Below are 18,013 nucleotides of genomic sequence, written 5' to 3'. Positions count from 1 at the left end.
GTTTCTTAGTTTATTTTTTAATCCAGCTATGCTATATCTGTGATAGTAAATAAACACTGCAAAGGAGCATTCTTATGTACTGGGTTTTTTTATAGTGATGTCCCAGGCAGGCCTCGCGTGTTGCTCTGAAGTTGGATCAGGCTGGGGACGGTTCCCAGCAGACAGTCGTTATGTGTTACTGTTCCAGTTTTCTCTCACCTTCATTGTTGGAGGTCATGAGGTTTTAATATTAAAGATGAAGGAAGTTAGAAGCCACTTGGTTTCAGCTCTAAACATAGTCAAGATACTGATATAGACAAACCTACCATGTTACCTTGTAGTACCATTACAATTTAAAGTGCGTTTCTAAGATGCTGTGTTTGGTATACTTTGTCACATCTGCTCAAGAAGCAGTTTCTCCTTTAAAATAATAGTGGTTTATGTGGGTTTTTTTTTGTTGTTTTTTTTTTTTTAAGTCTTGATAGCCGTTGATTTTCCAAAGAGTATTTTGCTGGCATCTTAAGAGGACAACAGCATATAAGGCTGTGGCAGCATTTACAGTTTATGTCTCTCTGAAACCTAACATAGACATTGAGGACTGTGATAAACAACGGGATGAATATGAACACATTTCTCACATGAATCTTCCTATTCCATAAGCTCTTCCACTGTTCTGCTTTATTCTTTACTAGTCACTGAGATATACATTTCATTTGGTAACTGTCTTCATTCACGTGAAGCTTCTTGAAAAGTACCTGTAAGATGATCTACTTGCATAGCACACCCAGCAGCAATGCAAGTTCCCTAATTTTCTCTCATTTTAATTAGCATTTTTTGTAGCGCTACAGATTTTCTTTTTAACCTGTGAAGCCGTTGCTTTACTTACACTGGACAGTGGGAGATTGCTCTGTGAGTTAAGTTGATCTCTTTTAGGGTTCTACCTAATGAGATATTGGAGTTGTTGAAATGAAAGCTTTACTGGTGGATGAAAAGGGGAATCCAGACTTGATCAGGCCAGGCAATCGCTAGGTCAGGCAGCCTGGAGTACTCACACTGGCTTTGTATGGGACACAGAAATATAGGTACATCGGAAAGTGATGTTGGTGGTGCTGGGGTGTTTGTTTTCACTAAGCTTTTAGTATAAGTACTAACAAAACCAGAGACCCAGATATGCTTTTGAAGCCCAGGTGATCTTGTCTTGGTAAACTGTTGAAATAAAGGGAAAAAAAGATTCTTGTGGTGGTTCATAGTCTACATAGAATAACAGTTTCTCTTCAAATAGCTGTACTAAACTTGAGAAATTATCTTCAGAAAAAGGTTTCTTTATTCTTTTCCCGTAGTGAAATGAGGCCTGCTATTTAAGTATTAATCGTAGAATCACTGGAAAGAGAGTTATTTGTTGAACCAGGCTATCACAAATGTTTGACTTTCTACTTTTATGTTGAAATGACTGGACTGTGATACTTGATAGTAATGTTTGTATAGTTAGTTTACTAAAACAATTCTGTCTTCAACTATATGTGTTTATGCTATTATTTACTGTGAAAAATAAGCTATTTCATGTAGTTTGTGAAGGAAAAAAACCCCAAAAATACAAACAACCCCCAAACACTCTTATACATACTCCAATGAAAGCCAAGGAGTTATTAAAAAAAACCCACAACAACAAACCTAAAAATGCCCTCCCCCGCTTTGCAAAAAAAACCCCAAACACACAAAACCCCACAAAACCAAACCCCAACCACAAAATCAAAATTCTGATAGGCTGGCATGAGCTATGCTAAATTAAGGGAACAGCTATAGCCTCAGGCATATGCAAATTGGATAAAGACGACTATTGTTTATTTGGTAAATTGCACTTATATACCAGTTTATAGAAATACGATGAGTAAATACAATTGTTTCTTCTATAGTTTGATTCACCCTTCCCTCTCCTACATCCCAGAATGAATATCCTGCCAGAAAGATTGTTCCTTCTGGCAGTAACAAGAGGCCTATCAGTGGTCAAGGAATTGTGTTTTGGGTGGTGTTTGGGGTAAATTGTCTTTTGCCCTCTGCTTTGTATTGAGCTTTGCCAAATTTATATCATACTACCCTATAATAAATTAGATGCACAAACCCCACAGGAAGGTGAAACACTTGCATAAAATCCAGCATTTATTGAAAAACCTAGATTTCTACTTACTGTTCAGAAGGTGCAGCCAAGAAATGGAAAAAAATGAAGCAAACGTAACCTTGATTGATGTTTTCCACGTGTATGAATGAACTTCTAAAAAGCAGATGGCATGGCAAAAGAGAACATTTCAAATAAAGATGTACAAAGGGAATGTAAATGGGTGTGCTGGACAGGAAGCCAGGAGCTGCTGAGCTAACACAAGCAGCAGGCAGCTGGAGCGGTTTCTTTGCCTATGGCTTGTTCAGTGGGAAATGAAAAAAGGAAGGGCTTATCTGATACTTTAATGTCCTTTTCCGTTATATTTTTATTATCATTTTCATTATTTAATCACAATTCCAGAACAAATTGTTAATGTGTGCATAAAACATGGTAACAGCAAGTTGCTGCAGAAAGATATTAGCACTGAAAAGTGGGTTTATCATTTAAAAATAAGAATACAAGGGAGAAAGGTGGTTTGGGGTGGGTGTGTGTTTAATTAAACAGAATATGTGCATGAATCAGGAAGGCAAACTCTAGTGCTTAAATTAAATGAAGGGACATTCAACCCAAGTGCAGCCATATTGCTCATTTAATTCCTAGAGAATTAGGGTTGTTCCAGTATTTTTGTGCTTTCTGGCCTGTTGCATGTTAGGCTGTTGGCCAGGTTTCAACTCTCCTGGGTGATGGTACCTCATAATAACTGCTACAGCTCTGTCAGAGGACGTACAGGTTCCAAATAGAAGAGGTTGTGTTTTCTGGGCATGCATGAGAAGAAGCAAGAGGAGCTTTTCCTTGAGCTGCTTGCAAGAAAGTGTATAGATAACACAGTTATGAATGTTTCCTTTGTTAGAAATCGTTGATGTGTATGATTTATGCTCTGCAAGTACTGATGAAGAAGAATGAGAGGTAGGAACCTTCCTGTTGTGTAAAGAAATAGTGGACATAGTCTACTGTCTCTACTAGTCTACAGGTCCAATCGTAGTAAGCGGATAAGAAAGGAGCAGTGAGGAAATATTTCCAATATGAATGCATGCAGAAATGTTTACTGCCCAGTATACTCAGAACCAATACATTAGAAGCAAACAAAAACTATAACCAGCAATGATTTGTGTTTTATTTGTTTGTTTCTAATTCTGTAAATGATACCTGACTGGTATAACCTTTGCTTCTTCAGTTTGGGCGTATTGTCCTATTTATTCAAAAGTTATTAATTACTGCCTCTGATTTCTCAAATATGGGTTTTTTGCATATTTCGGAATTGAAAGATTACAATGGTTCAATAGAGAGATTGATAATATTTAGCAAAAATGTGTTTGCCAGAAATTTTCAGGAACATGTGAATGTTCAAGAGAGCAAGTGTGTTTATCATTGAACCTTATGCATATTTTCATGTAAAAATCTTAGAAGATCTTACTGCCTCTTGCAATGTAGAAGACTCTATATATGCTATAGAACGATTGTTTATGCATAACTGTGAAACACTTTTACATTCACGCTTCTTTACAGCAATCTTCTGCCTTCATTTGCATAAACCAAAATGTCTAAGCTTCTAAAAGGCTATTTTCTATTATTGCTACATTTTCTTTATGTTAAATTTTGCGTAGTTACAATGTGTTCTTGCTGATTTCGGTTGTGGGGTTCATGTATATGGTTGTGGCATGTATTTTTTGACACAGCAGACCTAACTGTTAGAAGGAATGGTAAGGCTGCTTTAGTCTATGTAGAAAATAGGTTTGTTACTCCTTTTTAACTTTGCAAATGTAGTTGTAAACCCTACTCTACTTGTTCCCATCTACAAATCTGACATTGAAAAAGCATATCTACACAGATGCCTTTAGGGAAATAAAAGAGGGTAATTTAAAGATTATTGTAGAATTTCGTATGTTAGCTCAAATAATCACTTTTCTGTGTAAGGTTAAAGCACAGATTTCACACAAAAGTTGCTGCAATTGCAGGATATCGGGTATGGAAATTAAACTTGTGGCACGTAGACTGAAGTCTTATATCAAATTTACATTTTATTGAATTTTGATGTGTGTTACAAAAACTACAACCCATAAAGATTTAAATCAAGCATTTCCATTGAAGTCAAGGAATAAAAACTGTGTGCCTAAGAAAGTTAAGGTTATTTTCACTGAAAACACAAAGCAACCCTTGTAGAATTTCAGTTACTAATTTTATAAACTTTTCATTCCTAGATTCTTACTGGAAGCAAAATGTCTGTTTGCAGTCTAAAGACAATCTGGAAGTAACAGACATTTTTTGACAACGTGTATTGATAATTTTTCATTCAGAACTTAAAGGGCAGGTAGATTTTGATGGCTTTCTGATGGTTAACTCTGGCAAATCTTCAAAATGCTATATTCTTTATGAATAATTCCCCAAACATGTTTTCTGTTTAAATTCTATTCCTATGAAATTGGGAAGACTTACTTTTTCAAGGTATTACATTTTTCTTAGTTGAGCAAATTACAAAATTATATTAATTAATCTACTACCTAACCAGTATTAGCTGAAAATCTTTATGTTCATGTGGCACATGTACTTCTTTATAGATGCATTTCTATCTAAATTTATAAACAATCATTTGGTTAAACAATCACAGTAGCAGGGTTCTGTTTGTTTGTTTCTGTCCCTGGCTTGCTGACCACCTCCAGCTCTGGCTGATTTAGAAGGAACCTTTTTTTGCTTACTAATGAAAATCAGATTTTCACTTAGCTTTCTTAAGTCAAGTGAATCAGATCTGGAGATTCTTGCCTGTAAGTCAGAACGTTGTTTGAATCTATGATATCAACCAGGAACTGCCACCTATGTGGATTAAGAGAAAGGGTATTTTAAGCCCGGTTTGGGCTGGTGGGGCTGATGTGGTGGGAGTGATGTGCTGCAGTTGGGACAGGGAGAGCGGTGTATGTGGTTGGCACTCTGCAAGTGAGAGTTGTTAGTTTGTGACTTGGTATTGCTTTGTGAAGGCTTTTGTAGTAAACATTGGTAAGACATCCTGAAGGTTAAAGTTATTGACTAGCAGTTAAATTATGTATAGCTATTCTGGTAGACTGAAGCATAACATATGAAAATTGATCTTATTTTATAACAGTAATAGTCTCCAAAAAAGGTTAATGTTGTTTGGAGGGCAGTTTCCCTTCTACTGAACCTAAGATGCTTTCTGTGGAAAGTTTGCAATTACATTTATAGACACACACAAGATGAGAAGGCATATTTAGTTATTACAGTGGTTGCTTCTCCTCTTCCCCTCAGATCTCATTAAGGCTTTTGTACTTAGAGTGTGCGCTCCCTTTGTAACTCCCTGGAGCTTAGTCCCTTGGGACAGATATGCTGCTTTCCTGCCCTCCCTCGGAAAGCCTCCGCACTCTTGGATTCACCATTGCCAGTGGCTATGTTCAGGGGATTTGTGAAGATTTATAATCATATTGTAATTTTATGAATTTGGGGATTTATTTATGATTGTGTCAGGGATCTGAGATTCTGAATGTTCCTTCTTTTTCCAAAATGTGTAGTGGAGTTTTCTTTTTGTTACAGATGTTGTAAAGGCTGTTTTTGTGCCATTACTTTGGTTTCCATAGTTGAATTCCTAAGGTAATAGAAATATACACAACAAAGAACTTTATATTTCTGAAGTTACTTAAGTAACTACAGTATTTAAAAATTGTGCTTAGTTTTGGTATTACATAACAGTTTTTGTTCCTTTTGCTGCTATATACAGTAAGAATACTAAATTTGATGCTCTACAAGTAATACCAATTCACTTTATTCTATCCTTCTGACCAGTTCCTTTATCAATATATCATCTTGCATATCATGGAAATAAGTAATTTTAGAGGAGGAGGAGGAGTAATAATAATAATAATTTATAATAATAATTAATAAAAAAAAATCCTTCCTGTCCACTTATCCAGGGAATATTTATGTGTCTTTCTGTAGGGGACTTTTTGTATGCAGTATCTTGCACGCATATGCTTTGTTTTTTCTATTTTCCATATAACATCCCATTTTTTTTTTTACTGGATATTATTTTGTCTGGGAGAAGACAATTTAAATAGACATGTATTCAATCATTCAATCAGTGTGTTAAACAAAAGGATATTGATTGTTGCTGGTGTCTAGGTATTGTTTCATATGAGGAATTTCATATCAGTATGTAATCAGTTAATATTTTCTCTTTCAGGTTTAACAGATGAAAAAGTGAAGGCCTATCTCTCTCTTCACCCCCAGGTACTGGATGAGTTTGTTTCAGAAAGTGTAAGTGCAGAAACTGTGGAAAAATGGCTACAAAGGAAAAATAACAGACAAGAAGGTAAGCTGTTTGTATTTGTGACTAATATTTAGCTTTGAACATCTTGGTTCTTTTAGATTTAAAAAGGTAACCTAGTTCTGGTAAAACTAGACTGTTACAAATTTTATGTCCACATTTCACTATTTTGTGAAAGGTGGAAGATGTTAACAACTTCTTAAATATTTTCAGCCTTTTGGCATTTCTATTTTGGAACAGAAATTTTAAGTTGCAAATGCTATTCCACCAACCTCTAATATCTATTACCTTTGCGTATGCTTTGAGAACATAATTTTATCTTCTTGCATCTAACATTAGTGAGTTTTGGATTAAAATTAAGAAGTAACTGTGGCATGTAAGCCTCGATAAAATACTGGATATACCATCTCAAAAGTTCCTACTTGCAACATGTATTAAGTCAGTTGCAGATATGAACATTGACACAGAGTCTGGAAAGCAGCATGTTGAATTCTGAAGATATTTTTCTTGGGTTTGGATCAAGAAAACTATTCTGCATGAATTGGCGTGGCTTGAAAATGATTCTAAATTTTGTAACGATGTAAGCCAGGGGTTTAAGTTCTGATGATAATTCCCATTTTAAATAGATGGGCTATTGCTACTTCTTTGAAGATAACTGAGTATTTTCTGCAAAATTGTAGGAAGAGAGCGGACAAGGGACAGAAGAAGCTATATCTAACCAAATTTTAGTGGTGATGACTAGATATTGGAGACAAAGGTGGTAGTATCTTTTTGTTGGTGTTGGGAGATTACTAAATGAAAAAGTAAAAGTATGTAGCAATAGACCACGTTTGCTACTTTCTTTGTGGTTTACAAAGTGCAGTGTTCCAGGTGGGCTATTGTTATAATCCAGAAATGTGATCAGAAAAAGTCTCATGAACCGAGTGAATAAATCATGCAATGCTTTTTGTAGACAGGACAGAAAATACTCTGATGTTACCAGAGATAACTATTACTTTAGAGAGCTGTGTTCCTGTGAAAATGTTGTTTTTCCCTGACATGCTTGAAATCACTATAAGAAATTATTGCTTGTTTGAAATATAGTTTATGGTCTGGGTCAAGAATCTTGAAAAAACTGAATGAATGCTATTGGTAGCATTGTAGCTTCAAGAATTTGTTATTGCTAAGTAGAATTTATTACCTGTTGCTCAGTTGCTCAGTTTCTGGGTTTTCTTTTGGTTTTTTGGGTTTTGTTTGTGAGGGGGAGTGGGGGAAGGGTATAGAGGGTAGGGTTACGTGTGACTTGAAAATAAGTTTTTGTGACAGCGCTTATGAGTTTTTTTTGAGGCATTTACAAAGCAAAGTAGCTGCTGACTACTGTCTTAGCAAAGCTTTAATATAAATGGCTGCAACAATGTGTTTTTTCCATGTTTTTCTTAAAGCTTAAAACTTCTGTTTTATGGCTAACTCTCCCAAAACAGTTGAATTAAAAGTGTCAAGCAATAGTTTTGCTCTTAGTATAATTCAGTTTTGTCTGTTATCATCAAGGGAGACTTTCTGCTTTTCCCTGCTACTTTCCTTGTGATGACAGTAATCTTCAGTGTGGCTGTATTTATTACCCTAAAGGCAATTATGTAGATGTGGCTTTCTTAGTGTTGGATTTTTAGATGAAAGTAAGCAGAACCAGATTTAAATCTACACTTGCTGAGTCAAGAAGTAGTTGTTAAATGCATTTTCTTTATAGAATGAAGCAGATACTGATCAGCCTTACCTGTGATTTTCTTCTAGACAGATAAATTCTATAGGCATATAAAATGTCTCTGCTAAGAAAAATCTCGATTTGTCAGAATGTGATATCTCTAGGAAAAAACTTGCTAACTGGCTTACTCAGTTTGTGTTATGTATGTACCAATCCTACTGCCTGAGTAATGGTGAGGAAGCAGAAGATGGAACTCATTCTTTTGATGTCAGCATGGATCTGTGGTGAATTAAAGTGAATATGCTGCCCAAGACTCTTTACATTAACTGGAGTATAATTTGTGTCTATCCCACTTGCTTTAGTTTACAAATTTTTGCATCATGCACTAGGATACAGACAGAAAAATAAGCTTTGTTTTTGTGAGAAAGTTGCCAGGCGGGCAAAATGCTGTTTTGAGATCTCTGGCTTAGTGTCTGTACTCTAAAATGTTGGTGACGCAGAATAGTCATTAACCTATATGCAAAAATTGTGTCCTGCCTGATTTACAGGCATCCAGCTGTGTGGACTCTTAAGCCAGAAGTCAGTGGGCCTGTAGCCAGAGTAGTTTATCTGAATTTCATTAGCATGAACATAAACTGGTCTGATTTGGACTTAAATGAACCATTTTTTTCTATGACTGAAATTCACTGAATTAGTTACTTTAGATGGATTTTTCTAGACCCGTAAGAACTGAAAATGAAAGAAATCTGTAAATACTTAACAGTTGAAAGTATGACAAGAATCTGTATATCAAAATATTATGAGTTGTATGATCTGAGTGTACCAGATAAATCTTGTATCTCTTACAGTAAAGTTAGCTTGAAAGTCACCCATGACAGGTTGATGGTGATCTGTGTAGCAATTTTTTTTAGTATATCCAAGAAAATCTGCAAAAATTGCTCTGGGAGGCAATGTTGTTCACAGTGATGCTTGGGGATTCACTGCAACTTTTTGAACCCTGCCTGTTATCTACCAACAAAATATGTACTCCTAACACACTCAGGCCTTGTATTGTTGCATAAAGCAGTTCCAAACAACTCATTGTAATCAACTAACACCTGAGTTAAATTTTTCACGTGAGGGTCATGACTGACTTAGGCAGGACTTTGAATGAAACCAGAGCACAAACTGGACTGCTTCTCATGCCAAGTATTTTTGCTTGGATTTTTTTGGATTTTTTGGATTTGGATTTTTGCGAGCAAAACTTAACAAGTGAGAAGATATCTTGATTGAAGAAACTAATTAGCTATTTCAGGGTTCATTTCAAGTCTTCAAAGTCATAGCTATGAAACAAACTTGACTACAGGCTAAGCCTAGTATACTGTTAGTCTATGGTCTGATCTGTATTTGAGCCTTATGGGATGCTTTATGAAGTTTAATGATCAGAAAACCATCTTCATATAGACACAGTAAAAACAGTTAGAAGTGTCCTTACTCCTGTGTCTCATCCTACTTGGAATACTGGTATGAGTTGTACCAGTAAGATAAATGATCTTACTTTATAGATTTATTGAAATTTATGGAAAGAGACTTTTTTCAATGATCATACTGTTTAATAAGTTTACTACTTTTATGTTTCAAAAATTATCAGTAAGCCCTGCAATTGATTTGACCTTAGTAAAGTACTTCCACTATACAAGGAGAGCAGATTACATTTGTTTGCTTGTCTTTGTGCTATGTCACTTAATTTTACATTTCTAAATTTTTAGATGAGTGTTTTCTAAGGAAAAAGTATTGAACTACAGAACTGCTTCACATGGTTTTGCTTTAAACTCTGATGCAGGCATAGTTTCCTCTGTAATTTAATTGCGCTTCTAAAATCATTGCATTGTATAGGGATCTGAGTCCCCAGCTCTGCCTCATTCTCAGATGCTCCCAAAGCTTCACAAAGCTTTTCCTTGAGCCTACATGAAGACATCCCATGTTGCTGTATCTTCTGGCTGAGTGGCCACACCTCTGTGAGGAGGAGTCTGCTTGTGGGAGAAGAAAAAATGGGAAGGGTCACTTTGAAATAACCTTCTCATTTCTGATTTTCTTACACTTGTGTCTACCTACATCCCTCGCTATCCCTCTATTTTATTATTTATTTATTAACATATTTATTTTTCCATGTTTCCGTACAACAGCCTGCCCAGAGCTTTGTCTTGCTGATTCTGGATCTTTCTTTCTGATCCATATATTTGTTTTCTTTAAATACTTCTCTTTCTCTCTACTCTAGAGCCTGGTTCATCAAAGTGTGTGGTCATATTCTTAATTATTTCTAAAACTGGACACATCAACAACAGCTTTATGCATTGTATTCTTCCAGCGATACTTTCCAAAACCATGTAAAGCTATGTATAGCAGGAACTTAAGGTGGCTTTGCTACCATGCAAATGCTGTTAAGTACTTCATAATGTAATACTGTGCTGTAACCTGTTGTACAGTCAAGCAAAAAGAGAAGGTATTATGTAACGTGACCAAAATGTTACTGCTTTAGAAACCATTGCTTTCGCAGTTGTTATTTCCTTACATGAGTTGTTAAAACAGAAACTTGAAATGACTTTTCAAGTATTCTATATATATTCTCTTATGGACTGCTGATTTTTTCCTGTTATGTTTTCCTGTAACTGTTAATTTACTGTCAGTGTTAAATAACTACTACTTGATAGATATGCTGTTGATAACATCTTGCAAATGATTAAATTAGTGTATTTGGTTGTTGCAGTTAAAGGGCATTTATGAACATTCAGAGTACTTTTTCTTCTTTTTATTTATCATTACGCAATAAATCAGAGCGTATTCATTGCTACTTTTATGTAATTACTGTAAGCAGTCTTGATGACTGCAGTATAAAATGTAATTCTTCGTTAGTTATTTAAATGCATGATTTTGTCATGATGTCTCATTCTTCTTTTGTTTCTTGTGAAGCAAATATGACAACTATGTGTAGGTTCAGAATTCAGATTTAGCCCTGATTTTATCCTTCTTTTTAGCTCAGCTATTTCACTTTTCACACTTTTCCCGTTCCTTTCTGTATGTGCCCTAGAAGTGTGCAAAATTGGCATACGGATTTGACGCACTGTATAGCTTTAAATTTGGTAGAGGACTGGAAGCAGTGATCTCTGGATACATTCATTCTAATAATTTGGAAAAATCACTGTAGCTTCCTTTTGGAAGAAAATTGAGTAGGCTTCCTGAGGAAAGACATCTGCATAAAATACCTCACCCACTGCTGGCTGATGTGGTGGCCAAGCCACTCTTTATGATATTTGAATAGTTAGGAGAAGTCCCTGGTGACTGGAAGAAGGGCAACATTGTGCCCATTTTTAAAAAGGGTAGGGCCTACAAGAAAGCTGGGGAGGGACTTTTTACAAGGACGTGTAGTGATGGGATGAGGGGGAATAGTTTTAAATTGAGAGGGGAGGGAAGATTTAGACTAGACATTGGGAAGAAGTTCTTCACGATGAGAGTGGTAAAACAGTGGAACAGGTTTCCCAGGGAAGCTGTGGCTGCCCCATCCCTGGAGATGTTCAAGGCCAGGTTGGGTGGGGCTTTTGACAACCTGGTCTAGTGGTCGATGTCCCTGCCCATGGCAGGGGGGTTGGAACAGGACGATCTTAAAGGTCCCTTTCAACTCAAACCACTCTATGAATGTGTTCCTTTGGGTGTCCCCAATATATTTATATATAATATCTATGCAAGCTACCAGAAGTATTGCTAAAGCATATAGTGAGATTATTCAGCAGAGCAAGAATACAGTTCTGTGCGGGTTAGTTAAGTGTTTTTGTTTCTTTCTTTATAGTCTCTGCTGAGCTGAAAATTTTAGTGGCTGACGCAGTTTTGATGGACGAGCTAGTTTGTTTAACTCTTATACCTTCTGTGGTCTTTAGACAAGTCTTTTCTTCTTTTTAGCCTTTCTTTCTTTAATAGATAATAGGTTGGATGAGTAGGATCTGAGGCAAAAGACTTCATCAAACTTGAGATATATTCAAAGAGAGAATTTGTTTACTAGCTTTTTAAGGCAAACACTGAGAGAAAAATTGTGCTAAGCTGCATCATTAAAATGTAAAAAAGGTCTGTGATAACAAATAGATTGTAAATTGTTTCTGTTCTGGTGCTGCACTTTCAGATATTAAGATATCAGCGTAGTGTGCTTTGAAGTTTGTTTGAGTCCTGTGAAAGAGAAGGTAGTGAGTTTCAGAGAGACATTGATGTATGGCTCTATTTAGAGAGCAAGTATGTATTTAGGTATTTATTGTTAAGCAATACTGAAGTACACATTTCTGCAATAAATCACGGTTATTCCTTTATTTGCTCTCTTAAACAGGTAATTAATTCCTGGTTTTTAATGATGCTTGGTAGAGGAATGACACTTGCAGTTTGGCTAAGATTGTTAAATACGTGAAAGGATGGCTAACATGCATTTCCATAAAGAAGGATGGCTATATGAAAAGATAAATGTAAGCAGGAGTATATGCATTCTAAAAATACATCAGCTTGCTGCCAGAATGAAACGAAAAAACAATTAAGCCTGTGCTTCATTTGTTAGTTTTTGAAGACTGTGCAGTTCCATGCTAAGTAATAGGAAATAACTGTTCTGTAGTGTATTAGTTGTAGCATAGTAGATGAAGGATATTCAGAAGCTGGAGACTAAGAGACTATCACTGTTGAGATACTCCACAGCTTGCTGCTATTCTGAAGTCTGCCCAACCTAGGCAAAAGGAACTGACATGGCAGCATGTTAATCACCTCTTTGGTTTATAATTAGGCTGTCTTAATATTTCATTAGTAGTACCGGCATGCTGTTTCATTCTAATTCAGCCCTGCTGTGCTTATGTTTGTGTGATGTCTAAGCAGGTAACAAATAACTTGCCAAAAAGAAAGAGTAAATGTGGGAATGATTTGGGTAATGCGTGACTTGCAACATTGATGCCACAGTAGTAGGTCTTAATGCTTTTTATTACAAAACCTACTGTTTACATACTTTGATGCCTTTCTTGTAGTTCTCTTCTCAAAATAATATGGAAGGGATGAATCCTCTAGTCTCATTCCCCTCCTCAGTTGCTTGCCTTGGTCTTAGTCTTTGCTCAGCAGCCACTGATGGCCAATTAGAGACAAGACATTGGTCTGAACCAACATAACTGTTGGCATGCTAACAGGTGCTACTTTGTGGGATAATATCCAGGCTGATGAAAGTCATCTTAAGCTCTTTAAGATTCATATTGCTTATGTGTTTTCTCGGAAAATTTGCTATCACATCTCGGGGCTTGACTGCATAGATCCCATTCCTCCATATATTTGGTACAGTCCCTACTTACACAGAGATTAAATTGATCAGTAGACTTTTGTACAGGTAGTTTACAGGTTGCTGTTCTATGTATCGATCATAGTGCATAGAAAGTTTATGCTAGTGTTTCAGTATTTCAGAGGCATACAGATGAAGTGACGCTCCCCCTTAGAGCTGTGTTAGAGCTCTACTGGGGAATGAAGTTTTAGTCCAGATGACAAAAATACCATATATCTGTTACAGGTAAAGAATTATCTTGCAGCTGATTTCTGAGGAGTCTTGTGTCATGCCATTGCTTTTAAAAATTATTTTATCACTGAATTGTTTCCTGAAACAGTGTAATTGTCCAAGGTGAAGTTGTTTCTTTCCTGTGTGTCCAGTTCATTTTTTTATTGTTTTCCCTGTGTTAATCAGAAGAGAGCCAGCTTGGAAATGAGTTCATTAGCTGGCAGTGTGCCCAGGTAGCCAAGAAGGCCAACAGCATCCTGGCCTGTATCAGAAATAGTGTAGCCAGTGGGACCAGGAAAATGATTTTCCCCCTGTACTGTGTGCTGGTGAGGCTGCATCTTGAATGCTGTGGTCATTTTTGGGTCCCTCACTACAAGGAAAGCATAGAGCTGCGGGAGTGTGTGCAAAGAGGAGCAATGAAGCTGGTGACAGGTCTAGAGCACAAGTCTTATGAGAAGTGGCTGAGGGAACTGAGGTCATTTAGTCTGGAAGAAAGGAGGTTGAGGGGAGACATTATTGTTCTCTACAACTACCTGAAAGGAGGTTGTGGTGACCTGGGTGCTGCTCTCTTCCCTCAAGCAACAAATGATAGGGCGAGGGGAAATGTCCTCAAGTTGTACCAGGAGAGGGTTAGATTGGATATTAGGAAAGAAATTCTTTACTGAAAGTGTTGTCAAGCATTGGAACAGGCTGTCCAGGGAAGCGGTTTAGTCACTACTCCTGGAGGTATTTAAAAGACGTGTAGACATGGTACCTAGGAGCTGGATATAGTAGTGGGCTTGGTAGTGTTGCATATACGGTTGGACATGATGATCTTAAAGGTCTTTTCCAACACAAATGATTCTATGATTTATTGATGTTAAAATACCAAGGAGGAGTTAGTGAAAATGTTTCTCTGTTGTGTTATCAGCTTGTTCCTTTGGGCACAAAAAAAGGTTAATGGAAAGCATATATATTTCTATCAGATAGATAATTTTTTTTTAAGTACTAATAGCATAAAAACATTGAGCAGTAGCCTCTTGGTAGGTAATACTGAGGTCTGAATGGTGATGATAGTATTTTATTCAATATGCGCCATGGTGTTGAAGAAGTTATTGATTTTATTCTTTTTTATTGGAATGGCTATCACTAACAAACTCCAAAGAACTGCAAAAAGAAGCCTGGTGCATTAGTTGAACATATTTCTGGATTATTTTCTTCTAATTTGCTGAATTATGTGAGGGTTTGTTGTCTGAAATCTTTTGTTATGAGTAGGTCAAATGAAGGAGGTGATTTTTCTGCATTTCTGGAGCTCTCCTGCATATTTAGGATTGTTTAAATGGTCAGAGATTTGCAGAGAGTAATCCTTTAATGATGAGATGTTTGGCTTTAGGAAGTAGACGTCACTGCTTGGTCTGAGTCCCTTCTTGAACTAATTATGTTAATCACATTATATCTAGAGCAATTATTCTCAACATGTTCTTAAACTGATGGTTATTGTGCCTCTATTAGGCTTGAATTAAGAGGTTTTATGTTTTATCTGTGTACTCAGAAACACTGCTTCTTATTTATAAGCCTTGCTTCGCTGAATCATTTTTTGCCTACATGTGCTTGTTATGTTAGAAAGTAAACAGTGTTTTTTGTCATATCTCAATCATTTTCTCAAGAAAATTAAGCATAGTGCTTCTTTTAGTGTCTTACCTAAGAGAAAGGTTTCCCAGTTTTCTCATCAGTTTACATTTTGAACCTTCCCAGGTTATCCATGTCTTCTATGAAGTGTCGGCAGTGTAAAAGAGATAGTGTTGTGTTAATGGGTTCAGTAGTATTGTAGGTAATAAAAAAACATTTCCCCACTATTCAGGACAATAGTCCTTAATGTTGTCTAGCCCTGCTGTTTGTTATTTTTGATTGTTCCCCTCTTGTACATAGGATCTTTGATTTTAGAATAAAAATGAATGAAGCGAAAGAATCCTCTCACTAAATGATGGAGGAGCTCCATTTCATCACATGGGTGGAGACTGTATACTTGCATAACCAGCACTTTTTAGTAATGGTTGTTTATGGCCATGTAAGCTAACCTGTTTTGCCTGTGTTAAAATGGAGTAGAAACATTCCCATGATCAGCAAGATGAGAAAGTAATAAATAACAGAACAGGAGCAGTCATTAACTTTTATGGGCAGTAACTTTTAAATCCAAGTACACAAGTATGAATTTGGCAAATGTTTTCTTGACAAGGCCTGTAATCGGATATTAACCAACAAGGATTAAAAGACAAAATGCAAAATACTATCTATTTTTGCATTGCTTGTTTTGTCCATTAAATGAGACTTGCATCTTTGGTGAAAAGACAATATATCTTAGTGCAGTTTAGTAGTCTGTTAGAGAACATGTACAAAGAATGGAAGAATAAAATAGCATCCTGGCTTGTATCAATAATAGTGTGGCCAGCAGAACTACTAGTTTTAGACTATTTGTCCTGTGCTTGTCTATCTAATTTAGTGCAGGTGGTTCAAGAGTGTGGTAAGTCATTGACATACGCTTTGTTGTAGTGATGACTGGTAGGTCAAGTTCTTGGAAGAGGTAATTTTGTCTTAAAATGCCTTCTTACTACGTATAGTGAAATAAATCCTGGTAGTTAACTTTCAATGAGACTATAATAGCCTTCTTTTTCCTTGTTTTATGAATGCATGTTAAATTGCATTCCTACTTTATTCAGTAAGAGGAAGGCCTAAGTGTGATTTCATTTCAATTGGTTTACTGCTGTAAGTTCCCTAACTTACTGCTTCAGGTGCTGATACTTGTTTATAGGAGGGACATCTATATTGCACATAAATGAATGCTGCCATGGACTTATGTTGAAGAAAGACATATCACAAATATTACTCAAATACTTTGAAGATATTAAACCTGTGGATGGAAGTTACTTGGTTCAAATTGTGTACTCAAGTTTCAGTTTAAAAAGAAAAACACAGAAAAATTGACATGAGCTTTCTTCAGTAATGGTTGAAGATGTAGGTATTAGAGAAGTCCTATAGATTACTAAGTTATTAAAAACTAGAAAGTAAAAGAAATGGCTAGACAGTTTTCACAACAGAGGTCATTGGTAGTCCGAAGGGGTATTTTCATAAGCTCTCTGGAAAAACGGGTGCATACTAGGATGATAAAGTTTCAAGCATACTGAACTTTGAAACCAGTTGTGTAGAAACTTAAAAAGAATCTCATCAAGCTGAGTAATTGAACAATAAAGTAGCAGATAAAAATCAGTTTTGACTGATCCTTGCCTCTGAGGCCAGGTTGCATGGTGAAAGTCACGTTTACAGTGCTAATTGTACTGTAAGGACAAAGGTGACCAGATGCATTAAGTCTGTATTTCTAAAAATCAGAAAAGCTAGCAGAAAACAGAGCTTTTTTTTTTTTTTTTAAACTTACATCTGTTTGTTGATCCAATGTTCAACAAGCTAATAATTCTATCAGCACCTCCAAGTGTGGCAATGAAATGTGACGATTGTAGGAACCACTTAAACTGACTTTGCCAATGGAGAATGCTCTTGGATAACAGCACACTGAGTTTAATTATGTTTTATTATTTTAATCATTTAGACAATTTGAGTGAAGCAAGTAACTATTGATTACAGAATAGGAGGAGACTGTACCTTTTTATCTTCTCTGGGTCTGAGAGGGGTAGAACACACAGCTCAGGTGTAAGGAGGTTTTGGGAAAAAATAAATGGGTTATAAAACTACTGTCATCTGATGTTGACTCAATAACAGGTATAAATTTTATTTGGAATACTTGTCTTCTTTGAGCATCAAAGTTTCTCTTCTTCATAAATTCCAGGAGGACATTGAGTTCTATTGAACTAAATAGATGACATTTGAGTATGCTTGTTTAGTATACATAGAGCTCATGCTCTTTTGTAGAGGGCTTGTGGTTGAGCGAGTTTAGCAGGGTCTGGAGTTTTTGCACTGGCTGTTGCATCTAGTTCAGTTCAGCTGCAAAAAAACTCCATGCTCTTGGTAACAGTATTAACTCTTTATGAAGCCTGTCTTGCTTGCTATCTTTGCATTGACTCTTATGATGCTGCTATCAAATGGAGGGAATTCTTCATTCTTCACAAGACCTGAACTGTAGCAGAATTATGACTGCCAGGATGAAGACAGTTGACAGATTTGCCATTTTCATGACAGAAAAACTGAAGGGCACTGTGCAAAATGAATTGGTTACAGACTTGAAACAACAGGACGTCCCTTTTCACACAACCCATGCCTAAATTGTGAACTAATTAGCATAAGATATTTTATTTGTTAAAAATGTAAATGGGTTCAGAAAGTGATTAGACACATTCTAAGGAAGAAATACTTCATCAAGAGCTGTTACATACTATGATTCTGATGCAGCCTCCAGCTGAGAAAATTCAT

General features: G+C 36.3%; 1 protein-coding gene across 3 annotated transcripts in view; it reads left to right on the top strand.

Annotated features, from left to right (window-relative positions):
* The window catches only part of PDE10A (phosphodiesterase 10A), a 786,455-nt gene that overhangs the window by 258,460 nt on the left and 509,982 nt on the right, over nucleotides 1-18,013 (top strand). For all 3 annotated transcript variants that reach the window (XR_011337005.1, XM_069852238.1, XM_069852239.1), the window contains exon 2: nucleotides 6,318-6,446. Coding sequence is in view for 2 of the 3 variants with exons in the window: in XM_069852238.1 (XP_069708339.1) it covers nucleotides 6,318-6,446 (129 nt within the window). In the remaining variant the exon portion in view is untranslated. The remainder of the gene's footprint in view (nucleotides 1-6,317; nucleotides 6,447-18,013) is intronic.

This window comes from Phaenicophaeus curvirostris, chromosome 2 (assembly GCF_032191515.1).
Source record: "Phaenicophaeus curvirostris isolate KB17595 chromosome 2, BPBGC_Pcur_1.0, whole genome shotgun sequence".
NCBI lineage: Eukaryota > Metazoa > Chordata > Aves > Cuculiformes > Cuculidae > Phaenicophaeus > Phaenicophaeus curvirostris.
The sequence above is the reverse complement of the archived record's forward strand: the minus strand, read 5'-3'. Positions and strand labels throughout refer to the sequence as shown.